At 41.0% G+C, this 20,758-nt stretch overlaps 1 protein-coding gene across 1 annotated transcript in view; it reads left to right on the top strand.

Moving 5' to 3' along the window:
- Positions 1 to 16,451, top strand: part of LOC121649229 (zinc finger SWIM domain-containing protein 6-like) — a 40,290-nt gene extending 23,839 nt beyond the window's left edge. Inside the window, exons 4-14 of the mRNA XM_041999885.1 lie at positions 2,113 to 2,263; positions 3,465 to 3,644; positions 3,921 to 4,091; positions 4,204 to 4,350; positions 5,093 to 5,239; positions 5,591 to 5,851; positions 6,909 to 7,044; positions 11,253 to 11,410; positions 11,504 to 11,667; positions 12,562 to 12,643; positions 12,736 to 16,451. Coding sequence (XP_041855819.1) covers positions 2,113 to 2,263; positions 3,465 to 3,644; positions 3,921 to 4,091; positions 4,204 to 4,350; positions 5,093 to 5,239; positions 5,591 to 5,851; positions 6,909 to 7,044; positions 11,253 to 11,410; positions 11,504 to 11,667; positions 12,562 to 12,643; positions 12,736 to 13,601 — 2,463 coding nt within the window. The 3' untranslated portion in view covers positions 13,602 to 16,451. The remainder of the gene's footprint in view (positions 1 to 2,112; positions 2,264 to 3,464; positions 3,645 to 3,920; positions 4,092 to 4,203; positions 4,351 to 5,092; positions 5,240 to 5,590; positions 5,852 to 6,908; positions 7,045 to 11,252; positions 11,411 to 11,503; positions 11,668 to 12,561; positions 12,644 to 12,735) is intronic.
- Positions 16,452 to 20,758: the final 4,307 nt, after the last annotated feature.

Below are 20,758 nucleotides of genomic sequence, written 5' to 3'. Positions count from 1 at the left end.
CTCTTTAGTGCACTTGCATTATCTTTTATTCCCTCAAGAAATAAGAATAAAAGATAACGAATAATGCACATACATTAAAGGCAGGCTGTTTCTTAGCTTGAGCTAATTGCTGGAAAGAGTAAAAGTGCAAGATAAAGAGAGAAAAAGGTATAGAAAATGGGAAGGCTTGCACTATATACTGCTCCGTACCCATGATTAAACGATTACATGAGAGACGTGTGCCTCACTCTGTTGTCTGGTATTACAGAGGCAGAGCTAGGCCAGCATTAATGCACTGTGTGCTATGTAAAGACCGCAAGCCAAGGCCATTATCATCCAGCCTGCCTGGCTTTTAGAATATCTCTTGGCTTCATGGCTCTTTGTTGCCTGCTATGTTCTTTTCTACGCACATACACACACATACGCAATGTAAGCCATTTATGTATATATACATATATTCTTGCACAAACACTTACACCCACACTGAGCATTATATAGACATTGTTTATGAATTTACTTGTTACCAAAGGAGGAAAATGGCACATGCACACAAATGGCATGGGTGTATGTGAGTGCAGCAAAAGTAAAAAAAAAAAAAAAAATCACTGTTTTCTGTTTTTATTGCCTTTCACTGGAAAAAATATATCCCCCATTTTTAAAAGTAGCAGATCAGTTTAATATTTTATACCCAACCCCCCCCACCCACCGCACCAAACAGCAGTTATGTTTCCTGCAACAAAAAAAGATGCTGACCACCGTAGTTCACAATAAATGAGTCCCTCTTGCAATTTGTGCAGCACAGAAAATCTTCCGGTGAGACAAAGCAAAGGAGAGGGAGGAAAATTCTGCTGCTACTTATGGACTAGAATGGGAGAAGAAGTGGATTCAATTTATTTCTGTGTATATTTGTATTATTGTGTTTAATCTCTTTTTCTTTTATGTCTCCAACAAATGCAGACAAACTTCCCATGTCTTCTTCTCAAAAAGAAAAAGACAATTCAGCAAATATTTAACCTTAAAATATTATTCATATGGAAGGGAAATATAAATAAATCCACAGGTAAAATACAAAATAAAATGGATGACACAAAGCAGATTGTAAATGTTGTCCAGTTTTCAAGCCCAGTCAAAAAAAGAGACTAGATGAAAGTAGTACTGAAAACACTCCAGTAAACAAGGACACCACGGAGGGAGTTTCAGTCGCAAGATTTCAGGTAGTTTCAGTTTTATTGATTTGATCATGAAAGGTAAATGTTATGGACTGCTGTGCAAATATATTTGGGCCTTTCCTGTTTAGGACTGTTTGCCAAGAATAAAAAAAAGAATCTGAGTTGTGTATTGAAATATGTGCAGTCAATACATTTTATTATTAAACGCCCCAGCTGAGCACACCTTTATTCAACCTTTCAGGAGGAATTTACTGAAAACATCTCCACCCTGATCACACACATTACAAAGGAAAAGATCTCCGTGTGAGGTCTATTATTTTTTCTTCCTTTGAAAAAATTAACCAGAACATAGAAACTAAAGAAATTAGTTAAATAAGTGTCCTGTCCAAGAAAGAAAACAATTTGAACATATGAACTGTAGAGAAAATAATATTCTCTAGAAATTAAGTATAGAAGTAATTCTGAAAATCAAAAGCTTAAGAAATATAAAAAGCATATAATATTTAATCGCTAGTCACTGCAGGAAAACTAGGAGCAGAAAGGCCAAATTTACGTATTTTGTTTAAAATGAGTGTTATGTACTGAAAGCAGCTCTTTAAGCTTCAGGGGATTTTTATCGGTGATATTAAGCCATTTTGTCATTCCTAATTTAAATTTATCTTTGGCTAAAAATGTATCTTGAGATATATTTTTCTTAACCCCTACATTTACATAAACAGCTATATTGTAAACAGGGGGTTGTGTTAATTTTTTCAAATATATAAAAAATGTTAGAATGATTTTAAAGTTTAAAATAAGATTTAAAACAAGATGATACATAGCCAACATAAGTCTGTATTAAATATCAAAGATGATCCTGTAAGTGACGTTAAACTCATGTCTGGTGTTTGTGTCTTCTGAGCTGTCTGTGCATCTGCTGGTATAAACTCCACGGTGTGCGGGTTTGTCCCGTCTCCTCCTCTAGGTAAGGGAGATGCTGAAGATGCGTGACTCCAATGGAGCGAGGATGTTAACACTGATCACAGAGCAATTCATGGCCGACCCTCGGCTGGCGCTGTGGAGACAGCAGGGCACCACCATGACCGACAAGTACAGACAACTCTGGGATGAGCTGGGTGAGGGGGAAAAACAAACCACACACAGTCCTATAAAAGTACAAAAACACACACATGCTTCTTCCCCAACACACACGAACACTGGCAGATTTAGTGAGGTGGGTGATTGAACCCAGACACTGACACACATTTCATACACACGTACATTTTTTTCTTTTCTTTCTGTTTACTTATCCTTTTGTGTCCAAGAGAGCCCACAATCTCAGACGTGCACACTCATCACTGACAGCACGGTCTCTCGCTGTGACTGTAGGTTTGGCAGCTCAGCGAGATCTTTGTGAATTAAAAGCCATTTAACGCAGCTCATTGCGCCTCACCTCTGCAATGTTTTCAAACATGCCGCATCATATTTTTAGTTGATGTGACAGAGAACTGCTCACCACGCACTTGTTTGGTTTGATACAGTGTGTAGTTCTTTTGACAGACTTACTGTACCTACAGCAAAACACTTCCTCACAAACAACAAAACCAACAAAACCAGGACTGCAGTCGCGTTGTCTCCCGTCTTTGTTGTTTTTCCTCTCATGTCTCGGTTGATGCTGTTGCTCCTGATGATGATGATGTTAGTTTTCTCCCTTTGGTCTTGTTCTGCACTTTGCGAGGACAGCGGAGTGATCTGATCTGTTTCAATCCCACGTATTTTTGGAAGTGTGTGCACGGTCTCTTTGAAGTCCATACTTCAAACCCTTCTTCCCAAGTCCTTATCACTCCCCCTGATGTGTGGTGAATGCTGCCTCTCAGCAGCAGTTTCTCTCTCTCTCTCTCTCTCTCTCTCTCTCTCTCTCTCTCTCTCTCGCTCTCTCTCTCTCTCTCTCTCTCTCTCTCTCTTTCTTTTGTCTTTCTCTTCTTTGAGTTGCAGCTCTTCTTCTCTAGACACAAAGCTGAGCTTCATTCGCTTGTCCTCACCCATGTCTTCTTGCGCAAATTATCTCTGCTCTCATTTAATTTTCTTTCCTCCTCACTCTGCTCTCGCTCTTCTTTACTTTTGTTTTTTTTTTTCTTTCTCTAAAAGCTTTCTATATGTCCTTGTTTTTGTCTGTAAGCATCTATAACTCAGTCACACCTCTCTTGTAGAGTGTGCATATCTGCAGTAGTCTTGAGGGTTAGATCCTTGTATGTGTTTGTATCCCCAGAGACATATCCACTTTTCATATTCTGTTTGTTCCAATGATGTGTGAGCGTGTATGTGCTTTGCGTACAGGTGCCCTGTGGATGTGCATTGTACTGAACCCCCACTGTAAACCAGAGCAAAAGTCGTCATGGCTGCGCCAGCTGCGCAGATGGAACAGTGTGGACGTCTGCCCTTGGGAGGACGGTAACCATGGCAATGAGCTGCCCAACCTCACCCACTCACTGCCTCAGGGTGCTCATGGCAACCAAGGTCAGAGATTGACAAGTTTCATATGTCTGTCAATAACATATTTTCATTGTAATAATGCAGCTGGAAAGGTGAGAGGTGTTGCATTAAGGGTGCAGCTGCTGTCTGTGCTGCAGGGAAGACTTAAAGGATCATCCCACATGTATATGTTTTAGTATTTTCTTGTTTCTTTAATTTTTTTCTTAATTGCCCCTTTTTCTTCCAAACTTTGTCTCAGTTTGCAGAAAAAAAGATGATGGAGCTTTAAATCTCTCGCTGCTCTTCCTCCTTTCTCTGCAGAGATGCGGCCCCACAGGACTGTGTTCACACGAGCCATCGAGGCCTGCGACCTGCACTGGCAGGACCGACACCTCCAGCACATTATCGCCAGCGACCTCTATGCCAACTACTGTTACCATGACAACCAAGAGGGCTCCCTCTTTGATTCACGTGGCTGGCCTTTATGGCATGGTGAGTCTTAGTGTATGTAGGTGTTAGAGGAGTTATTTATATACCAAATTTGGACCGAGAATGACAAAAACCTAATGGAAGAATATTGGGGATGAATTTGTCTTTTCCTTAGAACATGTTCCAACAGCCTGCGCTCGGGTGGATGCCCTGCGTTCGCACGGTTACCCCAGAGAAGCCCTCCGACTTGCCATCGCTGTGGTGAACACATTACGAAGGCAACAGCAGAGGCAATTGGAGCACTTTCGACGGCACAAAAAAGGTGAATCATAGTTTTGTAATTCAACTTCAACTTTGTATTCACTTTTTTTTTTAACCTATTGAAAGTGTTTCCAGTTCTAATTTTATCACACATGCATCTACTGCTTGTAAAACCAAAGGGAACTAAGAACCTGTGCACTTTTTTATGTAAAGTTGCCCAGAGTTGATGTTTAGAATTAAGCGCCAAACATCTTACAATAAAATAATGTCTGATAGTTTAGTATTAACGGTTTACTATTAACTTTTATTATCTGTTTTTGCATTTTGCAGTAGGCCTACTTATGATTTTGTTGTAGTTGAATGTGCAGTTAAAAAAAAGAGGGAAAAGGATATAAAAGATGAGTGCTGTTCATTATAAAACTGAATCCTAAATGCTTTGCAATGGACGAATTTGGTTATAAATTCCCTCAAATTAGATATGATGCTACACTTTATTCATTACCATGAATATATTTTAGTAAACTGCTTAAAATAACCCAAATTCAATCAGCTGTATGTGTGTTAGTTCTGTCCCTACTGGTTTCTGTATTCTTGTGTCATCCAAATTGAAGAAAGAAGTGCACCTAATGGATGCTTATACTGTATATGTCGGGGCAGATTTATTACGTTTGTGTGTGTTTATCCTGAGGTTGATTATTTGCACAACTTACCCTTAAGTACTGTAAAAAATTGTTTTAAATTGTCACTTGAAAGGTGAAATGATTAATTGATCAACAAATGTGTGACGCTTTGTCTTGTTTCAGAGTTGCTTCATAAAGGCCATACCTCTATAACCAACATGGAGGGCTGGGTGGGACACCCTCTGGATCCCATTGGTACCCTGTTCAGCACCCTGACAGAGTCAGGACGAGCAGGCGAGGAAGGGTCCAACACTTGCTTAGACCTCTCAGGTATGGATGGCTTATGGTAACTAAGTAAAAACAATTGACACATGCATGCTGTATAAGTAAATGTAATATATGGTAACAACAGCAGAGGATTATTTAGTCCATGTGGTTTGATGAGGGGAACATAGCTGAGCTGTAGCTTCATCTTCTGTGTTTTTGTGTTACAATGATTCCTTTTTTTTTTTTTTCTCCAATGCTTTGTGGTTTTTCTGTAAATCACTGCCTTTTCTGTTTACAGAAAGAAGAGCAGTAAGTGGAGTTCTTTGTGTTTTGGCTGGTCATTCAGACCAGTTCATAACCACTTTATGCCGACTCATTGCTCCTACTTCTCTGTCCTCTCTCTTCTTTTGGTAGACTGTTCCAGTGTTGTGAGCCGAGCAGACCTCCAACGAATGCCCGTGCAGCGATTACTTGGAGACGGTGAATCATATGTGGCGCTGGCGGTGGAGACGGCTCTGATTGGCTTAGGCCAGCAGCGGGTAATGCCCGATGGGCTGTATGCTCAAGAAAAGGTGTGTCGCAATGAAGAGCAGCTATTGGCCAAGCTGCAGGAAGTGGAACTGGACGACTCCTTGGTCAAAATCTTCCGTAAACAGGCTGTCTTTCTACTGGAGGGTGAGAAAGCTATTGTCCTTGCTGTCCCTTTCTTTTCAGTTGTGTGTGTAGGTGTAAATAGAAGAATGAAAAGCAAATTTTGATGCTCTCAGTCGGGTAAACGTGGGACTAGTCACATGTGTGCAGTTTGTTTACCGTTTCCTTTTATTTCACTAAATTTCCCAGCAGCCTATACACATATAGATGCACACATATAGATACACCTCCTCCCTGTCATTTTTCAACCACCCACACACCAAGAGCCTACACATTTTTGCTAAAACAGGAAAAACACATTTGACTCAGTCTTACTATTTATTATGCTTTCATTCTGTGGTGCAAATAGAGGCTGAGCTGCTGTGGTCCAGACCAAAATGAGCTCTTTACACAGCAACACCAAGGGTATTGTGTCAGCATACATATGCATACATGCATTTACGGGACTGCAGTTATAACGGAATGAGGTTTGGGAAGAAAGAAGGAGAACTGAGATGGTGGCGGTGGCACATCCTGGAGGGCCAAACCCAGTCCAGCTCCACTCCAGTCCCCACCCAAACCCCAGCCCTGCCTCATCCCAGGGGCGACCACCCACCTTTGGCTCCACTACTAATAGAGCACCCGGCTCCGAGGGCTTTGCGGGGCCCCTGGGGGATGCAGCCACACCACTGTGTGATGTGGTCTGTGGCTTACAGACCCACTGAGGTTTAAAATAACCCACCAGAGATGAGGGGGAGTCCAGGAAGTAGGGGAGGGAAGGAGGAGGGCATAAGGCCAAGTCTGCACACACGACCATATGGTTTTTGACGTCACGGTTTGTTTTAATGCCGCGTGGCTTTGCCTCTTCCTAGCTGGAAGGGGAAAGACCAGATAAGGCACTCCTCGGTGTGCTACAGGAAATCATGAGTCATTATACAGAAAATATGGTATAGTCTTATTTAGATGGTGTATTTAGCATTAAATTTACTGTCTTGACCAGGTAGGTAATTCTTTTTTTGGTGGGTTTCTTCTACTTATGTTGGTCACTAATTATAGTTGTGTGTGTGTGTGTGCATTTTGTTTTTTTGTGTTTCTTGCACAGCTGGTCCATACTCTGGCCTTGGAGAGATTGTCCACAGAGAGAGTGTCCCCATGCACACCTTCGCCCGCTATCTCTTCACCTCTCTCCTACCTCATGACGCTGAACTAGCGTACAAAATTGCACTGAGAGCCATGCGGTAGGTCTTTTACTCATAAGAGGCTGTTCTTGTACTTACCAAATCATACTTGTATCAAAAACTTGCAAAATAGTTTTAACCAAATTGTATTTAAATAATTAATTTCTGGTCTCGAGGTTAGGATATCCCCCAAAATTTATGACGACAAAGAAGATGAATATTACTAATCATCTGAAACTAGCAGGTCACAATCAGATTAGATTTCTTATTTTATGTGCACATTTTCTTCCCAAGCGTTTGAGTTTTCATGGGTGAACCATGATTAGCAGAATATCAAAAAATGCAGCACTTTTTCTTTATTTTCATGTGTTTTCTGTGTTTATGGGTCTGCGTGTTTGCCCATGTGATCTCACTATGTTAAGCTCTTGTGTGCATTCATCTGTGGACAATGTGTACGTGTGTGTTAATCAGTCTGCGCTGGTGTGTTTTGATGTTGTGACTTGTGGGAGCTGGATCAGTGAATATTAATTACATTAATGAGAGTGTAATTAGTGCAGCTGTAATGAGGAGGAATCACACACGTATACACACATGTGGCGAGCCGGCAGGGAGAGGGCAGCATAGGGAAGACATTTGTTGTGTTAGCAGGGCTTCTCTTAGTTCTTCTCTGCAGAACCGGCAAACAGTCGGTGGATGTTGTACATCATTCGGAGAATAAAAAGATGACAAACTAATTTTTCCGTTATCTCTCTGGTAACCACAAGGCATGAGGAAAAAAAAGGCATGCTTATGAAACCAAAAGGAGACGGTTTGGATTCCTTAGCATAGCTTTTAGGTTGCGCATTCAGCTACTATGTACCCCCCTTTGCCGCTACCCACCCTCTTGCCTCCAAACCAACATCCCAAACCTGTTTTCCCTGAGTCAGCCACTCTCTTCCTGTCCTTGCCCCTTCCCTTCACCTTTTTCGTCTCCTCCCCTCACCTCCTCCATCCTCACTCCTCTGCTGTGAAACCGGCGATTTAGAATAATATGGCCACTTATGGGTGCTCCTGGGAACCAGGGGTGTCTACTCAGCAGATAATGAATGTGTGTAATGTAGCGTAGTGTAATGTGATAGCATATACCTCCTCACTCCCACGGGACAGAGGATAGTTAAATATAGAGGAGGAGGTAAAGTAACCAGGGCTATTTTAATGGACCTATTATAACACTATCATTGATAAAAGGAGAGATAGAAAGGCTAGATCTTACACACACACACACACACACACACACACACACACACTTCTTTCTTTCCACTTGCTTTCTCCATTTGTCTTCTCTGTCACAGTTTTTTTGTGTGTGTGAAGGAATAAAAGTCAGACTGTCTTAGTTTGCAAAGCATACTCACAAGAGTATTTTAAAGACTATGTATGTGTGTGTTTATGCACCTCGGATGAGGTTAATTAGTGTGTGTAAGAGCAGCATATGCCGTGCGATAGCTTGGCATGAGCGGCCAATGCAAACGCAGAGGAGCTGCCTACTGGTTCATGAGCTGCCCAGAATTTGACTGCAGCCAGGGAAGCAGAAGAAGAAACCCACTTCTTCTCCAGAGATTGTGCTTATCTCAACTCTTTGGAAGCCAAAGACACAAATCCCAGCTGCTTGTTATCATGCGAGATTTCCATATGAGATTTAAGGCTTCTAAAGTTAATGACTCTGGATTGTCACTGTAATCTGCAACCTTTGATCCTCTGTATAATCCATAATCTTTGAATATGCAGCACTGTATACAATGAGGACGAGCAAGGCCGGTGTTTATGGCAATGACCCACAGGTAGGCCCAAGCTCGTTGAAGAGTGTTCAGACTGCGTCACCATGTTTTTCTCTCATAACACAAGCACAATTTTTATAAAGTTTCATAAGCCTACAGAGAAGCCTGTCATTGATAATTTGACCATAATGACATTTAGATGAGGTGTATGTTTTGCAGGAAAAACAATACATCACTCAAAGCAAATGTCATTTCATCCATACCAGTCCCTTTAGAGATAAAACTCAGGGTGTGGTTTCATCTCTAGTCACATATGACTAAATCCCTCTTGAAGATTTTGTTCCAAAGGAGTTTGTGTATAGAGTCGACGTTTTCCAACGGATGTTGTCGCTTAGCTGATGGATGTGTGCTTGATGAATTGCAAAAGTGAAGGGTGTTTACTGTCAGAGGGGAAAAGGAGCATGAGGTAAAGAGGTCAGTAGTCATGGTGATGCAGACCAGAAACCCAAAGGGCCTCAAGATTTAGGTAAAATCTGGCTGGGCTGCTTTTTCTCATTGTCTCACATGTGCTTCTCTTGTATATTTTGTTCTTCCTTTATGTACATAAAAATGAACTCCAATACCTATCCAGTTTTTATTAAGCTTATTATTCCATTTCCCAGAGTGCAAAAACTACAACTCCTCTGTTGTTTCTAAATATTTAATGACCCATCTGTGTCTCTTCACTACATGGGGTCTGTAGTACCTTGCGGACTCCTTTCACACCATCAGTCTTGCATATTTCTGGTTGCATTGCTACATCCCCCTCAGATGTGACAGAGCGCTGCAGTGCCACAGGAGCCATTTGACACCAGAGCTGCCCCCTCTCTTCTAACTGCTTCACACAGGGATTGATTGCTTCTCACAGTTTTTTTTTAATGTTATTGATGATGCATATTTATATTCAGACATTGCAGTGCTATAAAGAAATATGAGTTTAATTTGCAGTTTTAAGCACACTTGTCAATGAGTTGAGGGCTGGTGTAGTGTTATTGCACAGAGAGATGATCGTGTTTATAACAAGCATGCAGCGTTTTAAAGTAGTTACAAGGTGCTCTATGAGAATGCACCAGTGATTAAACTGCTTTGAAGGAACATTTTAGAGCAGTCCATGAGGATTTATTTTTCCTTTTTTTTTGTTTCTCATGGAACAATAGCCCAGTACAGATTCAATTCCCTAAGTTGAATCTGAATAATAGCAGATTTGATGTAGGGAGGCTACGTTGGAGGCTATTTTTCAGCAGCCCATCCTCTCAAGCTCCCATCCAATGGAGGCCTCTGGCTCTCTGGTGAAAACCAAACAAAGACAGGAATGTTGATGAGACCTCCATCTTTACCAAGGGCTTTTTTTTTCTCTATTTTTTGCTTTGCTACACCCCAGGAATCTTTCAGAATACCCCAGTGTGCTAGAAGCTTTTAGCAGCTCTTCAGTTGTGTGTGGGATGAGCCGTGATGTTGCTAGGGCTTCCAGAGCATTACCAGTTTACAGCAGGTGTCAGTGTTCACACATCTGCATCCCGACTGTTTTATTTATTTTTTTATTTTTATCACCCTCCCTCCCTGAGAGATGAACCCTGTCTGTGCCCTCATGGGCAAAACTGAGTGAAGACAAGGCTGTTTTTGTAAATGTCTTCACTCACGTGGCAACAGTATCACATGCACTTTGCTCTGAAATTGAAACTGGCATTTAGCATCACATTGCTTTTACTGGGCAGCTTTGATGTACTTTCAAAAGGGCAGGTGTGTGTGCGTGTGTGTGTGTGTGTGTGTGTGTACGTGTGTGTGTGTGTGTGTATGAGACCTGGGTCTTTTCATTGATGTGTGTTGGTATTTGTTTGATGTGTGTCCAGCCTTACAGGGCTGGAAGGTGAATTCCTTAATTTCCCCATGGACTCAATTAGCTTTGTGATTGGCTGAGAGAAGGCCAGGTTGTGCTGTCTTCTAAAGGAAAGAAGACCTTTGAAACTGAGGTGGGAGCAGAGGGAAGAAAAGTGAAGCAGAATAGGAGATGAGCCGGCCACAGTGGTAATCGTGTTGTGCTCGTGATGCTTGTGAAGACTCTGCCCTGTCGGTATTATTATAATGAGAGGCAGAAACTAGTGAAGCTCCTTCATCCACTAGCAGGTGTTGCAAAGCTCTGACTTCATTATAACCAATTAGAGTGAAGAAAATACTAATTATACCTTGGTTTCTTGGTGATTAAATACTAGGTTGAAAGTAAATTGCAGGGATAGGCGAACTGTAATCCCTTGGTGATAACAGAAGTCATTTTCATTTAGAAGTCACTTTCAGACCGTCGTAATGAAGACTTTTCTGTCTGTGCAGCATTCCTGTCTCTGCTTGTTTCTGTGATTTTTCTGTGATGTTGATGGTTTCTTAAACTTTGGTATCTCTCTGTTTCTCCTTGAGTTTCAGCCCTCTCTGCTTCAGCATTTTAAGAATTTCATTACAATTTCTGTCTATGTTTTCTACCAGGTTGCCAGTTTTGGAGTCCACGGCTTCGTCCGGTGATCTCTCTAGGCCTCACCACATCGTGTCCGTAGTTCCCAACCGTTACCCGCGCTGGTTTACCCTGAGCCACATAGAGTCTCAACAGTGTGAACTGGCCTCTACCATGCTCACTGCTGCCAAAGGTGCTAATATACTTGCAAATTAAATAAAAAAACAAACATTTGTGCAAATAAGCATACAGTTCTAAATTACTCCTGTGATTGTGACCTTTCTAGGTGACAGTCGCCGGCTGGAGACAGTCCTGGAGTCCATCCAGAAAAACATTCACTCCTCTTCCCATATCTTCAAACTGGCACAGGATGCGTTCAAGATCGCTACGCTCATGGACAGCCTGCCTGACATCACACTTCTCAAAGTCTCCCTGGAGCTGGGACTGCAGGTATGCAACACATCACCCTGTTTGGTAAAAAAACGGGGGTTCTGTTGTACATTATATTGGCTGCATTCACACTAATGAATGTAATAAAAATGAGAATAATCTCAAAAAGATAAACATTATAGCACTTTTTTTCTTTTAAAAGATCTACCATTGTAACACACCTGAAAAAGCAAAGCACACAACTATTTACATATGCTGGCCATGTACTTGATGGTTGGTTGTTATATGTGAAAAACACATGATAACTGATGTGATAATGAGTGATTTAGACTGACTGACTAGGTTTTTACATTGTCTTTTCCAGAAGCCTCATAGGTTTTTCAGTCTATTTTCAGCAATGCAAAAAGTGCATTTGCATATGCATAAAAGACCAAATTGCGTTGAAAAGTTAAATTTAAAAGTTGAAGTTTGCACATAGTGCAATAGTTTTCATTTTAATTTTATTTTGCCGTCATATGATGTTATTAATTTTGATATAAACTGGCACAAGTTTTGTCCCTAATTTACTGAGAGTATAATTTTGACTTCTTCTTGGGTCTAAAAGAGTCCAAAACTAAAGTGACAATTAGATCCACATAAAGCTGTTTGTTATTTTACTTTATTTATGTAAATTAATATTGTTCTCAGGGTCTATCCATGAGTTATTTGTAAAATCATAAAAAATAAATTCAGAAAGAGTTTGATGCCTCTTCATCCTCCTAGAATGATCATTGGAAATGTAATATAATCTTTGCCCTTACAGTTCTTCAAGTAAACTGTCGAAGTGACAAATGGATTAGGTACCAAAAACAATTTGAATACTCTACTATTACCATGTGTACTTTGAGGTTGTTTGTTTTTGTCCTGCAACTCATTCACTGTCCCTTCTGCTCCATCACTTCCTTTCTTCCTTAGGTGATGAGAATCACTCTGTCCACATTAAACTGGAGGAGGAGAGAGATGGTGCGCTGGTTAGTCACATGTGCCACTGAAGTCGGTAAGTCATCTTGTTCCAGAAAGTTTTATGCTTTTATTTGTTCTCTAAAAACTTTGTTTCACATCTTGTTTATTGTGGTTTGTGTCCACTAGGTGTGTATGCACTGGACAGCATCATGCAGAGCTGGTTCACCCTCTTCACCCCCACAGAAGCCACCAGTATTGTGGCCACCACAGTCATGTCCAACAGCACTATCGTCCGCCTTCACCTGGACTGCCACCAGCAGGAGAACTTGGCTTCTTCTGCTCGCACCCTCGCCCTGCAGTGTGCCATGAAGGACCCCCAGAACTGCGCCCTGTCTGCTCTTACACTCTGTGAAAAGGACCACATTGCCTTCGAGACAGCCTACCAGATTGTACTGGATGCGGCAGCAACAGGAATGAGCTACACACAGCTGTTCACTATTGCACGCTACATGGAACACCGTGGGTACCCAATGAGAGCGTATAAGCTGGCGACGTTAGCTATGGCTCACCTAAACCTGAGTTACAACCAGGACACGCATCCAGCCATCAATGACGTTCTGTGGGCCTGCGCGCTCAGCCACTCACTGGGTAAGAATGAGCTGGCTGCTGTTATCCCCTTGGTGGTCAAGAGCGTGAAGTGCGCCACCGTGCTCTCTGACATTTTGCGGCGATGCACACTGACCACGCCGGGCATGGTGTCGGCGCTGCACAGCCGCAGGAACTCTGGGAAGCTGATGTCGCTGGATAAAGCGCCACTCAGGCAACTGTTGGACGCAACCATTGGGGCCTACATCAACACCACGCACTCGCGGCTCACGCACATCAGCCCGCGCCACTACAGCGAGTTCATCGAGTTCCTGGGGAAGGCCCGGGAGACTTTCATGATGGCTCACGACGGACACATTCAGTTCACACAGTTCATAGACAACCTGAAACAGATCTACAAGGGCAAAAAGAAACTAATGATGCTTGTGAGGGAGAGGTTTGGCTGAGGGTTGCCAAATGCCCCCTGTACCCCCTGCCTCCTACTCTAGTACTTTTATATTAACTTGAGTCTGCCTTTTGAACTTATTTTGGACTAATAGACAAGTAAAAAGAGGGATGTGACTTGTAGAATGAAGCAAAAAGAGAAAGGAAAAGATGACAAAAAATCAAGAGCCACATGCGGTATTATTGTTCTTGCTGTTGTTATTGTTATAAACATTATTACTATTATTATTATTATTATTATTATTAATATTATTACTACTATGTGTACAGAAGTGTTTTTATTTTTCAGAGGAGAGGAAATTTGTCACATTGTGAATGTTGTGTGTATTTCTCTACATGTGTGCGAGACAAAAATGAAAAGTGAAATGGCTTTTTAAAATTTTTGTTCCTTTGTTTTTATGATTTAAAGTCCCCCCCCCCTACCCTTTTGAGTGTATATTGAGTTACATGTTGTCGAGCGGTTAAAGCCCTTGTACAATAGCGCTCATGTAAAAACAAAAATGGAAAAACAAACAGCAAAAAAAAAAAAAAAAAAAGGAAAAAAAAAAAAAAAAACAAACAAACAACAACGTCTCGGCATCCTCAAAGAGAAACTAAGGCTTTAAACCACACAGCACCTCCCTCTGTCCAGGCCCCCCGCTGATGGGCGCTGGGCAGCACTGCACAGCTTAGCTCGGCTCGGCACAGCTTGGGTTAGCACTGACAGAAAGCCGCCATCAGCATTTTTTCCTACATAGCAGCAGCAGATCTTGAGCAGCCGTTAGCTTTCTTTGAGTTCCAGGCATTAGCTCCATCACACTAACTTATGTTGTTGTAGGAAAACTTACCCACCTCCATGATAATGAGTACCTGATGCAGATCGAGGACAGTATGCAGGCCCTGCAGTGATGACACATTAGGAAAAGACAATTAGTATTATTGCTTTATTAAAGTAATGTAGTACCGCTGTTATATGTTTTTTTAAACAGCCAAGATTTGACTGATTTTGTTGAGTTTTCTAGTTGAAACGAATACCCAGAGGAAGACAACTACCTCACGATATGGTATTGAACCTGCTCCCAGTTGTGCTGTCATAATATTTATGGTCTATGATAGCTGACAGTCTTAATTGAAAATGGGTTTTACTGTTGAGACCAACGTTAAGAGAAAACTAAGAGTCAGCGTTCGTGTGCTCGGCTCTGCTGTACATCACTGCCCTGGCATCTGTACTCTTACACCCAAGCTATACCAACACCCAACACTCAAAAGATGTGTCGGCCCCCTCTTTCATCTCTACAACCATCACTGCATGGTATCGTCAGACTAGGCCAGTGTCACTTCCCTCTGTGCATGTGAATCAAGGAAATTAGACTTTCTACTGTTATAGTTCATTGTGTGGAACCTTCCGTAACCAGAACGTTCTCAGGGATTTCTCTACGCAGGAAAAAAAGGCGGAACAAATGAACGACTGACTACAAGAAAAAGACAAAAACATGTCACAACATGAGCAAGCATTTATTGTACTCTGTATATATGCCATAGTATATGTCTGAATATGGAGGATCTGAAAGTATATGTTAACTAATTTATACAGAGTATTCTATGTAATGTGAAATACTTGAAACCGCTGTAGTTTGCTCTCTCTGGCTCTCCATTTCTTTCTCTCTTTTTTCTTCTCTTTTTTTCCTCTTTTTTATTTTATTTTTTTTAAACAAAACATATCAGAGGGACTGGATTTACTTTGTTGACAGCTTTTTGGACTCACAAGGCCACAAGTGTTCATAATTGAGATGCTGGATCTCGTCAGAAATGCAGGTTTAGTCTCATCAGTGGCAGAAAGGAACATTGTGGCTCATTCCTGCTATCTGAAGCATTGAAAGGAGAGGGAGGTAGACTACTTCAGGCTTTTGGTTGATTGAATGGTTGAAAATACAAAACAGGATTTTCCTAAAATACTTATGCATGTAAGCTGTTATAGTAGCCTAGTTTTCCATGGAATCCTTTTGGAAAAAAATTATGATTTGCTTTATACAGGAGCTTATTGGAGATGAATCTGGTTTAAAATGGTGTGTGTTTATGTGCATTTAAAGAAAACTCCAGGCTGCAGTCTGTCTCATTTTGCAAAGAGTACAACCATTGCCAGAGTAACCTAATAGTTGCAACCAAGATAAGCAAGATTCATGTTGATAATTTTGCACAGGTTCAAAACTTCAGTGTAATCAAGATGTTAGAAATCAAGTCTCCTCAGTTCTCCCTTTTTTCACTGCAAAACTTCCAGTGGCTTTTCAGCAATGTTCAGCTGTCCTCTTGTTATATGCTTTTTTTTTCACCTTAGTTCTAATTTTTCATTTTCCGTGCAACTATTTCTATCTTGTCTTGATTAAAGATAAAAGCAGCCTTTTCTCTTGCCTTGTCTTAACGCTTTAAAGTAACCAAACAGAAGATCTATCTAACAACCAAACGCGTTTTAAAAGGTGAGAGACAACCAACTTTGGTCCCAGCTTTAGTGTCCTTAATTAGTAAGTGAGTGGCTGTGTAACTCATGCTTTAACAAAGCAATTCCTCACGTGTGTTTGATGGAAAAGAATACGTTGTCCAGTGTCTCTTGTTCTCTTCGGAAACAATTTCCTCTTGAGTCTTTCTAGCTGTTTTTATTTTTTTGTTTGTGTAGGAATCTTCTGCTCTCCCTTTTTATTTATTACAATGACCCATGTATACATGCTTATGAAATTAAGATTTGATACACCGATATCAATTTATTTATGTAACTAAATCACTGTTTTATAATCTTGTTAATGAGTCAATAATTGATTTTTTTTTTCTTTTGTTTTGGTTTTTTTGTTTTAATAAAAGTTAGTTTTTTGAAATGTAAATTATTTTCCTCTCAAATCATGAAGCATTTTCTTTTTCATAGCTCTGCTCTTCGTTTCAGAAGGTATGTGACGGATCGTTGTGGGACGTGGTCTATGAGCTTTCAGGTGTGCATTGAGTAAGAGACGATCAGTCGGGGTGTTTTAGATCTCCATCACACAGTGGTGTCAGAAAAAAAGCCAGAGAGGGATCACTCTTACTGGCAGCAGCTTTCACGCTGTCATCTTATGCGAGCTGACGAGGAATATGAAATGTATCAATTGGTATTCCCATGGCCTTTGTAGCTTCTGTCAGGCAGCCAGGCTCAGCCAACCACAATAACCTGTTTACATGTATCCACTGCTGACAGTGGTGCCACAGGATGACTAAATCAGTGTATGTAGTTTGTCAAGTGTGTGTGTGCTTGTATAGACATGTTTTTGTGTGTGTTCCTTCCTTGTTTGCATGCCTCTGTGTGTCTGCGTGGGGTTTAATATGAGTGTATGTGTGAGTTAAAGCCTTTAGGGAGTGAATGGGAACAGGTGGTAGATCCAGACTACAGGAGCTCCTGACAGCGGTAAGGTCCCCAGACTCCCAGCCCCTCATTAAACATTGACACAAAAACACTGCAACTGTCTGTGTGTGAACAGTAATGAAGCGCAGACTGCTACACCGGTATACACACCGCAACTTAGCACAGCATGAGCTCTCAGTCCACGATTCTGTGTGTGTGTATGTGTGTGTGAGTTTATGCTGTCCATCTGTGTGCACTCATTAATGAGGTACATTTGTCTACAGAGGTGTCCACTTAGATATTGAAGAATTTGTCAGGTTTAGCAACAAAAGCACAAGCCGGCTGTCAGATGCTAGACAGGTTTGTCCATTCCTTATTAGATGGATGCCTGCCTGTGAGAAATTGTATGTGTATTCAGGCGTGTAAAGGCACACTTGTGCTTGTGTATGTGTGTGTTAACTCACTTCCTGTGTGTCTGACCTGTACTCGGGTCCTTGCTCAATTCCAGTTGGTAATGACGTCCCCTGGGTGCAGCACGGTACAGCAGCCTCCTCCAGTCTGTCTCACTGTATACTTCTAATGACATCATGATCACACGCTGGCCCCTTTCATGCCAAAAGCCCTCTTCCTCACCATCACCATCAAAACATTCACTTTCTCTTTCACACACATGCACACTCCAACTTCTCCACACATCAAGGCCTTGACATCTTGTACTGTTTTACTTTATGCAGTATGTCTTCATGCAGTGAAAATATTCTGGAATTAAGCTATGATGCCTCAGAGTTTTAAATGTATTGATAAATACTGGTTGTGCTGCAGAGGGATAGCTGCCAAGTAGAAACGTGTACCTTACAACAGTTTTCCTTTTAAAGTAGTCAAGGTAACCATATCTAGAGTAACTAGTTACATGTCATGGAGTTACATAAAAAAACTGTAATCACCTCTATATAATGAGAAGAATAATTTAGCTAGTGACCATTTATTCTCTTGCAAAGCAACTAACTGGATTGCAACTAAATCATTGCACATGGCAGCCTATCACTATGGATAATTTATTTTTTATTTTTTGGTCATTTTCATACTGACCAAAGACACTCAAAGGTTCAAATGTTTGATTAAAAAAGCTGAGCTGCATTTCGTTCCACATTGTATGAATATACTGTATGAATATAGTGCTGCCTATGCCCTGCTTGACAGCAGCAACAACAGTGATATAACCTACTTCTTTTGGTAACATTGTCTTCTGTTTTGAAACATCCAGCATGAGAACTAAGGAATTTCTTTACAGAAAAGTCTTCCCTATGATGTAAGCTGTGACAGCTAGCACAACTATATGTTGAACCATTACACCACTATGCTAGCCAAACTCACGTTTAATTTTTTTTTATTGTTAAAAAAATATTTATAATAATAATATAAATACAACAACTATTACTACTACTAAAAATAATTATTATTATGGATTAGATTTCTATAGCACTTTTAAAGACATCCAAAGTGGATTATAATTATTTCCATGGTTTCTATTATCCATTAGCATCTGGTGTTGGTAGCTACATATGTAACCACAGCTGCTCTGGGGCAGACTGCTTCTCCGACCACCACCTAACATTCATACACCTACAATGTAGACACTGAATGCAGGTGGATGAATAGAAAAGCTTGTCTTGTCCAAGCACACAACAACAGATTGATTGGGATGAAGATGGATTCAAACTGTCAACCTTCCAGTTATTGGACTACCTGCTCAAGGCCCTCAACCACTCCCACCACTAGCCTACCAGCATGCTAATAGGCTAGTTTTAGAATCAACAATGGCAAGGTCTTTTGCAAGCTTTCTCGTTTTTACATTTTAGCTTCAGGTTGAAGTGCATTTCTACTGCTGATGGTAATCTTACTATTCAACTTATTGAAATGGTAGCTTTGTTCAGTTCCTCCCTTCACACTTCACAGTTCCCTTTGAACTGTGCTTTTCACTGTAGACTGAAGCCTTACTTAACATGACTGAATGCTCTGTACAGTCCACTTTATAGAGACATACAGGGCAATCAGAATGCAGCCCAGGTTTCAAAGGGCTAAAGAAAAGGACTTCATTTCTTCATCTCCCCTAGTATAAGAGAGACTGGATTGTTCTAAACAAAAAAATCAACATGTTGCTGGTGCAACATTCAAAGCAAAAATCCAAGGATGAGATGCCAAAAGGATGGTGAAGGTGAGCAATGATTTATAATGCAAAAACTATGTATTGAACTTTAGTTGTTTTTTTTGTTTTTTTTATTGTCATTTGCATTAATTTGTCCATGATTATATTTCCTGAATGAAAAGCCAAAAAGACACCAAACATTTCTGCAATTAATCATAATTTTAATAGAGTGTCTATGTTACATGTACTTCAAGGTGCAATGTAATCATGCCAACATGATATGTACAGTAAAATCAGTTGGGTTGCACTGGTTCTGAAAGTATTTATTCCACACTGTGAATTACAACTTTATAGCTGTCAGGTTACAATACCATGTTCCCATGTTATGATCATCCAGCCAGTTTAGGGTTGGGACTGGAAGAAAGAATAAAAGACTATGTCCGAACCAAAAAAATTCCCTTATTTGCATTTCCTTTTGAATTTTCTTTCAATACTTACATTTTTTGTCCTGACTGTGATGGTTTCCCAACTATCACACAAAATAGCCCAATTCAAGCTACCTGACATCTATGTAGAAAATTATGGTAACTCTGTCGCAGCAATCTGGATTCTTCAAATAACTTATTTCACTTCACTTGAATTTGGTAATATATGCAGGATCCAAAGCAAATTCGTGCATAAGGGGTTATGAATAGGCTTATTTTGAAAACTCAGAATGTACCAGAATTTTATTCTAACCATGTCCTTTCTTTCAGTCTTCTCAGTACCTACTTGGAGTGCATCCAGGGGAAAAAAAAATCACAACCTGGACATGTACAGAATCTGTAAGTGTGGTTTTTAACAGACCTCTTTCTACAAAAGGTCCAGGGTCTTTCTGTTGCATCCAGTTTGCAATCAGGAGAACAAAAAGAGGATCATAGACATGTGTTCTTCAGCACAGCCTGCAGCATCAGCCCGGCTACCGCAGGGACTGTCTTCCTTTGCTCCTCTTCCCGCAGAAGGCCGTCGGAGTTTGATCTCCTTTCTCCCCTCCATCGGCCCCGAGGCATCTGATTAAATGCTAATTAAAGCCGTTAGCGCTGCTATCACCGCTGCTAACTCCTCTCCCTCTGTCACAGAGATTAATGCCCCTCGTTCATCATCCCTCCTCTCCCAGCCTGAGTACCTGCCTGCCTCGCAAAACCTGATCAAGTCATCAGCCCCCAAACCCCTCTCCTCCACCCTAACCCATCGCATGAAGATGGACGAGGGGTTTAAATTTTAATTTGAAAATTGTCCTCAATTACTTCTTTGCCGACCACTTGCCGGAGCGGCTCATGTGGTTGAGTGGGAAGAGGTTACAACGGCGGGTCAGTGGCCGTGATGAGCGATACGGGGACATTAATAAGAAAGGCAGAGGTTCATTTAAAAGCAGAAAGGACAGTGGGAGCAGCTTTCTCATTATTTAACTCCCCCAGCTTTATTTAAAGGACTTTATTTAAGGATACCAAGTTAATGTGTCCTCCAGGACAGACGGTTAAAGCGCCTGACAGAGTGAGAAAGTTACAGCCATAACTTAAACCCTGAGCACACACTGTAGTGCCATCTTTTTACCTCTTCTGACATTCTCGCTGGTTTCAGGCAGAGCAGAATGAGCCTCTGAGGGACTTAAAATGTTAGAAATGAGTTAC

Source organism: Melanotaenia boesemani, chromosome 11, assembly GCF_017639745.1.
Source record: "Melanotaenia boesemani isolate fMelBoe1 chromosome 11, fMelBoe1.pri, whole genome shotgun sequence".
NCBI lineage: Eukaryota > Metazoa > Chordata > Actinopteri > Atheriniformes > Melanotaeniidae > Melanotaenia > Melanotaenia boesemani.
The sequence above is the reverse complement of the archived record's forward strand: the minus strand, read 5'-3'. Positions and strand labels throughout refer to the sequence as shown.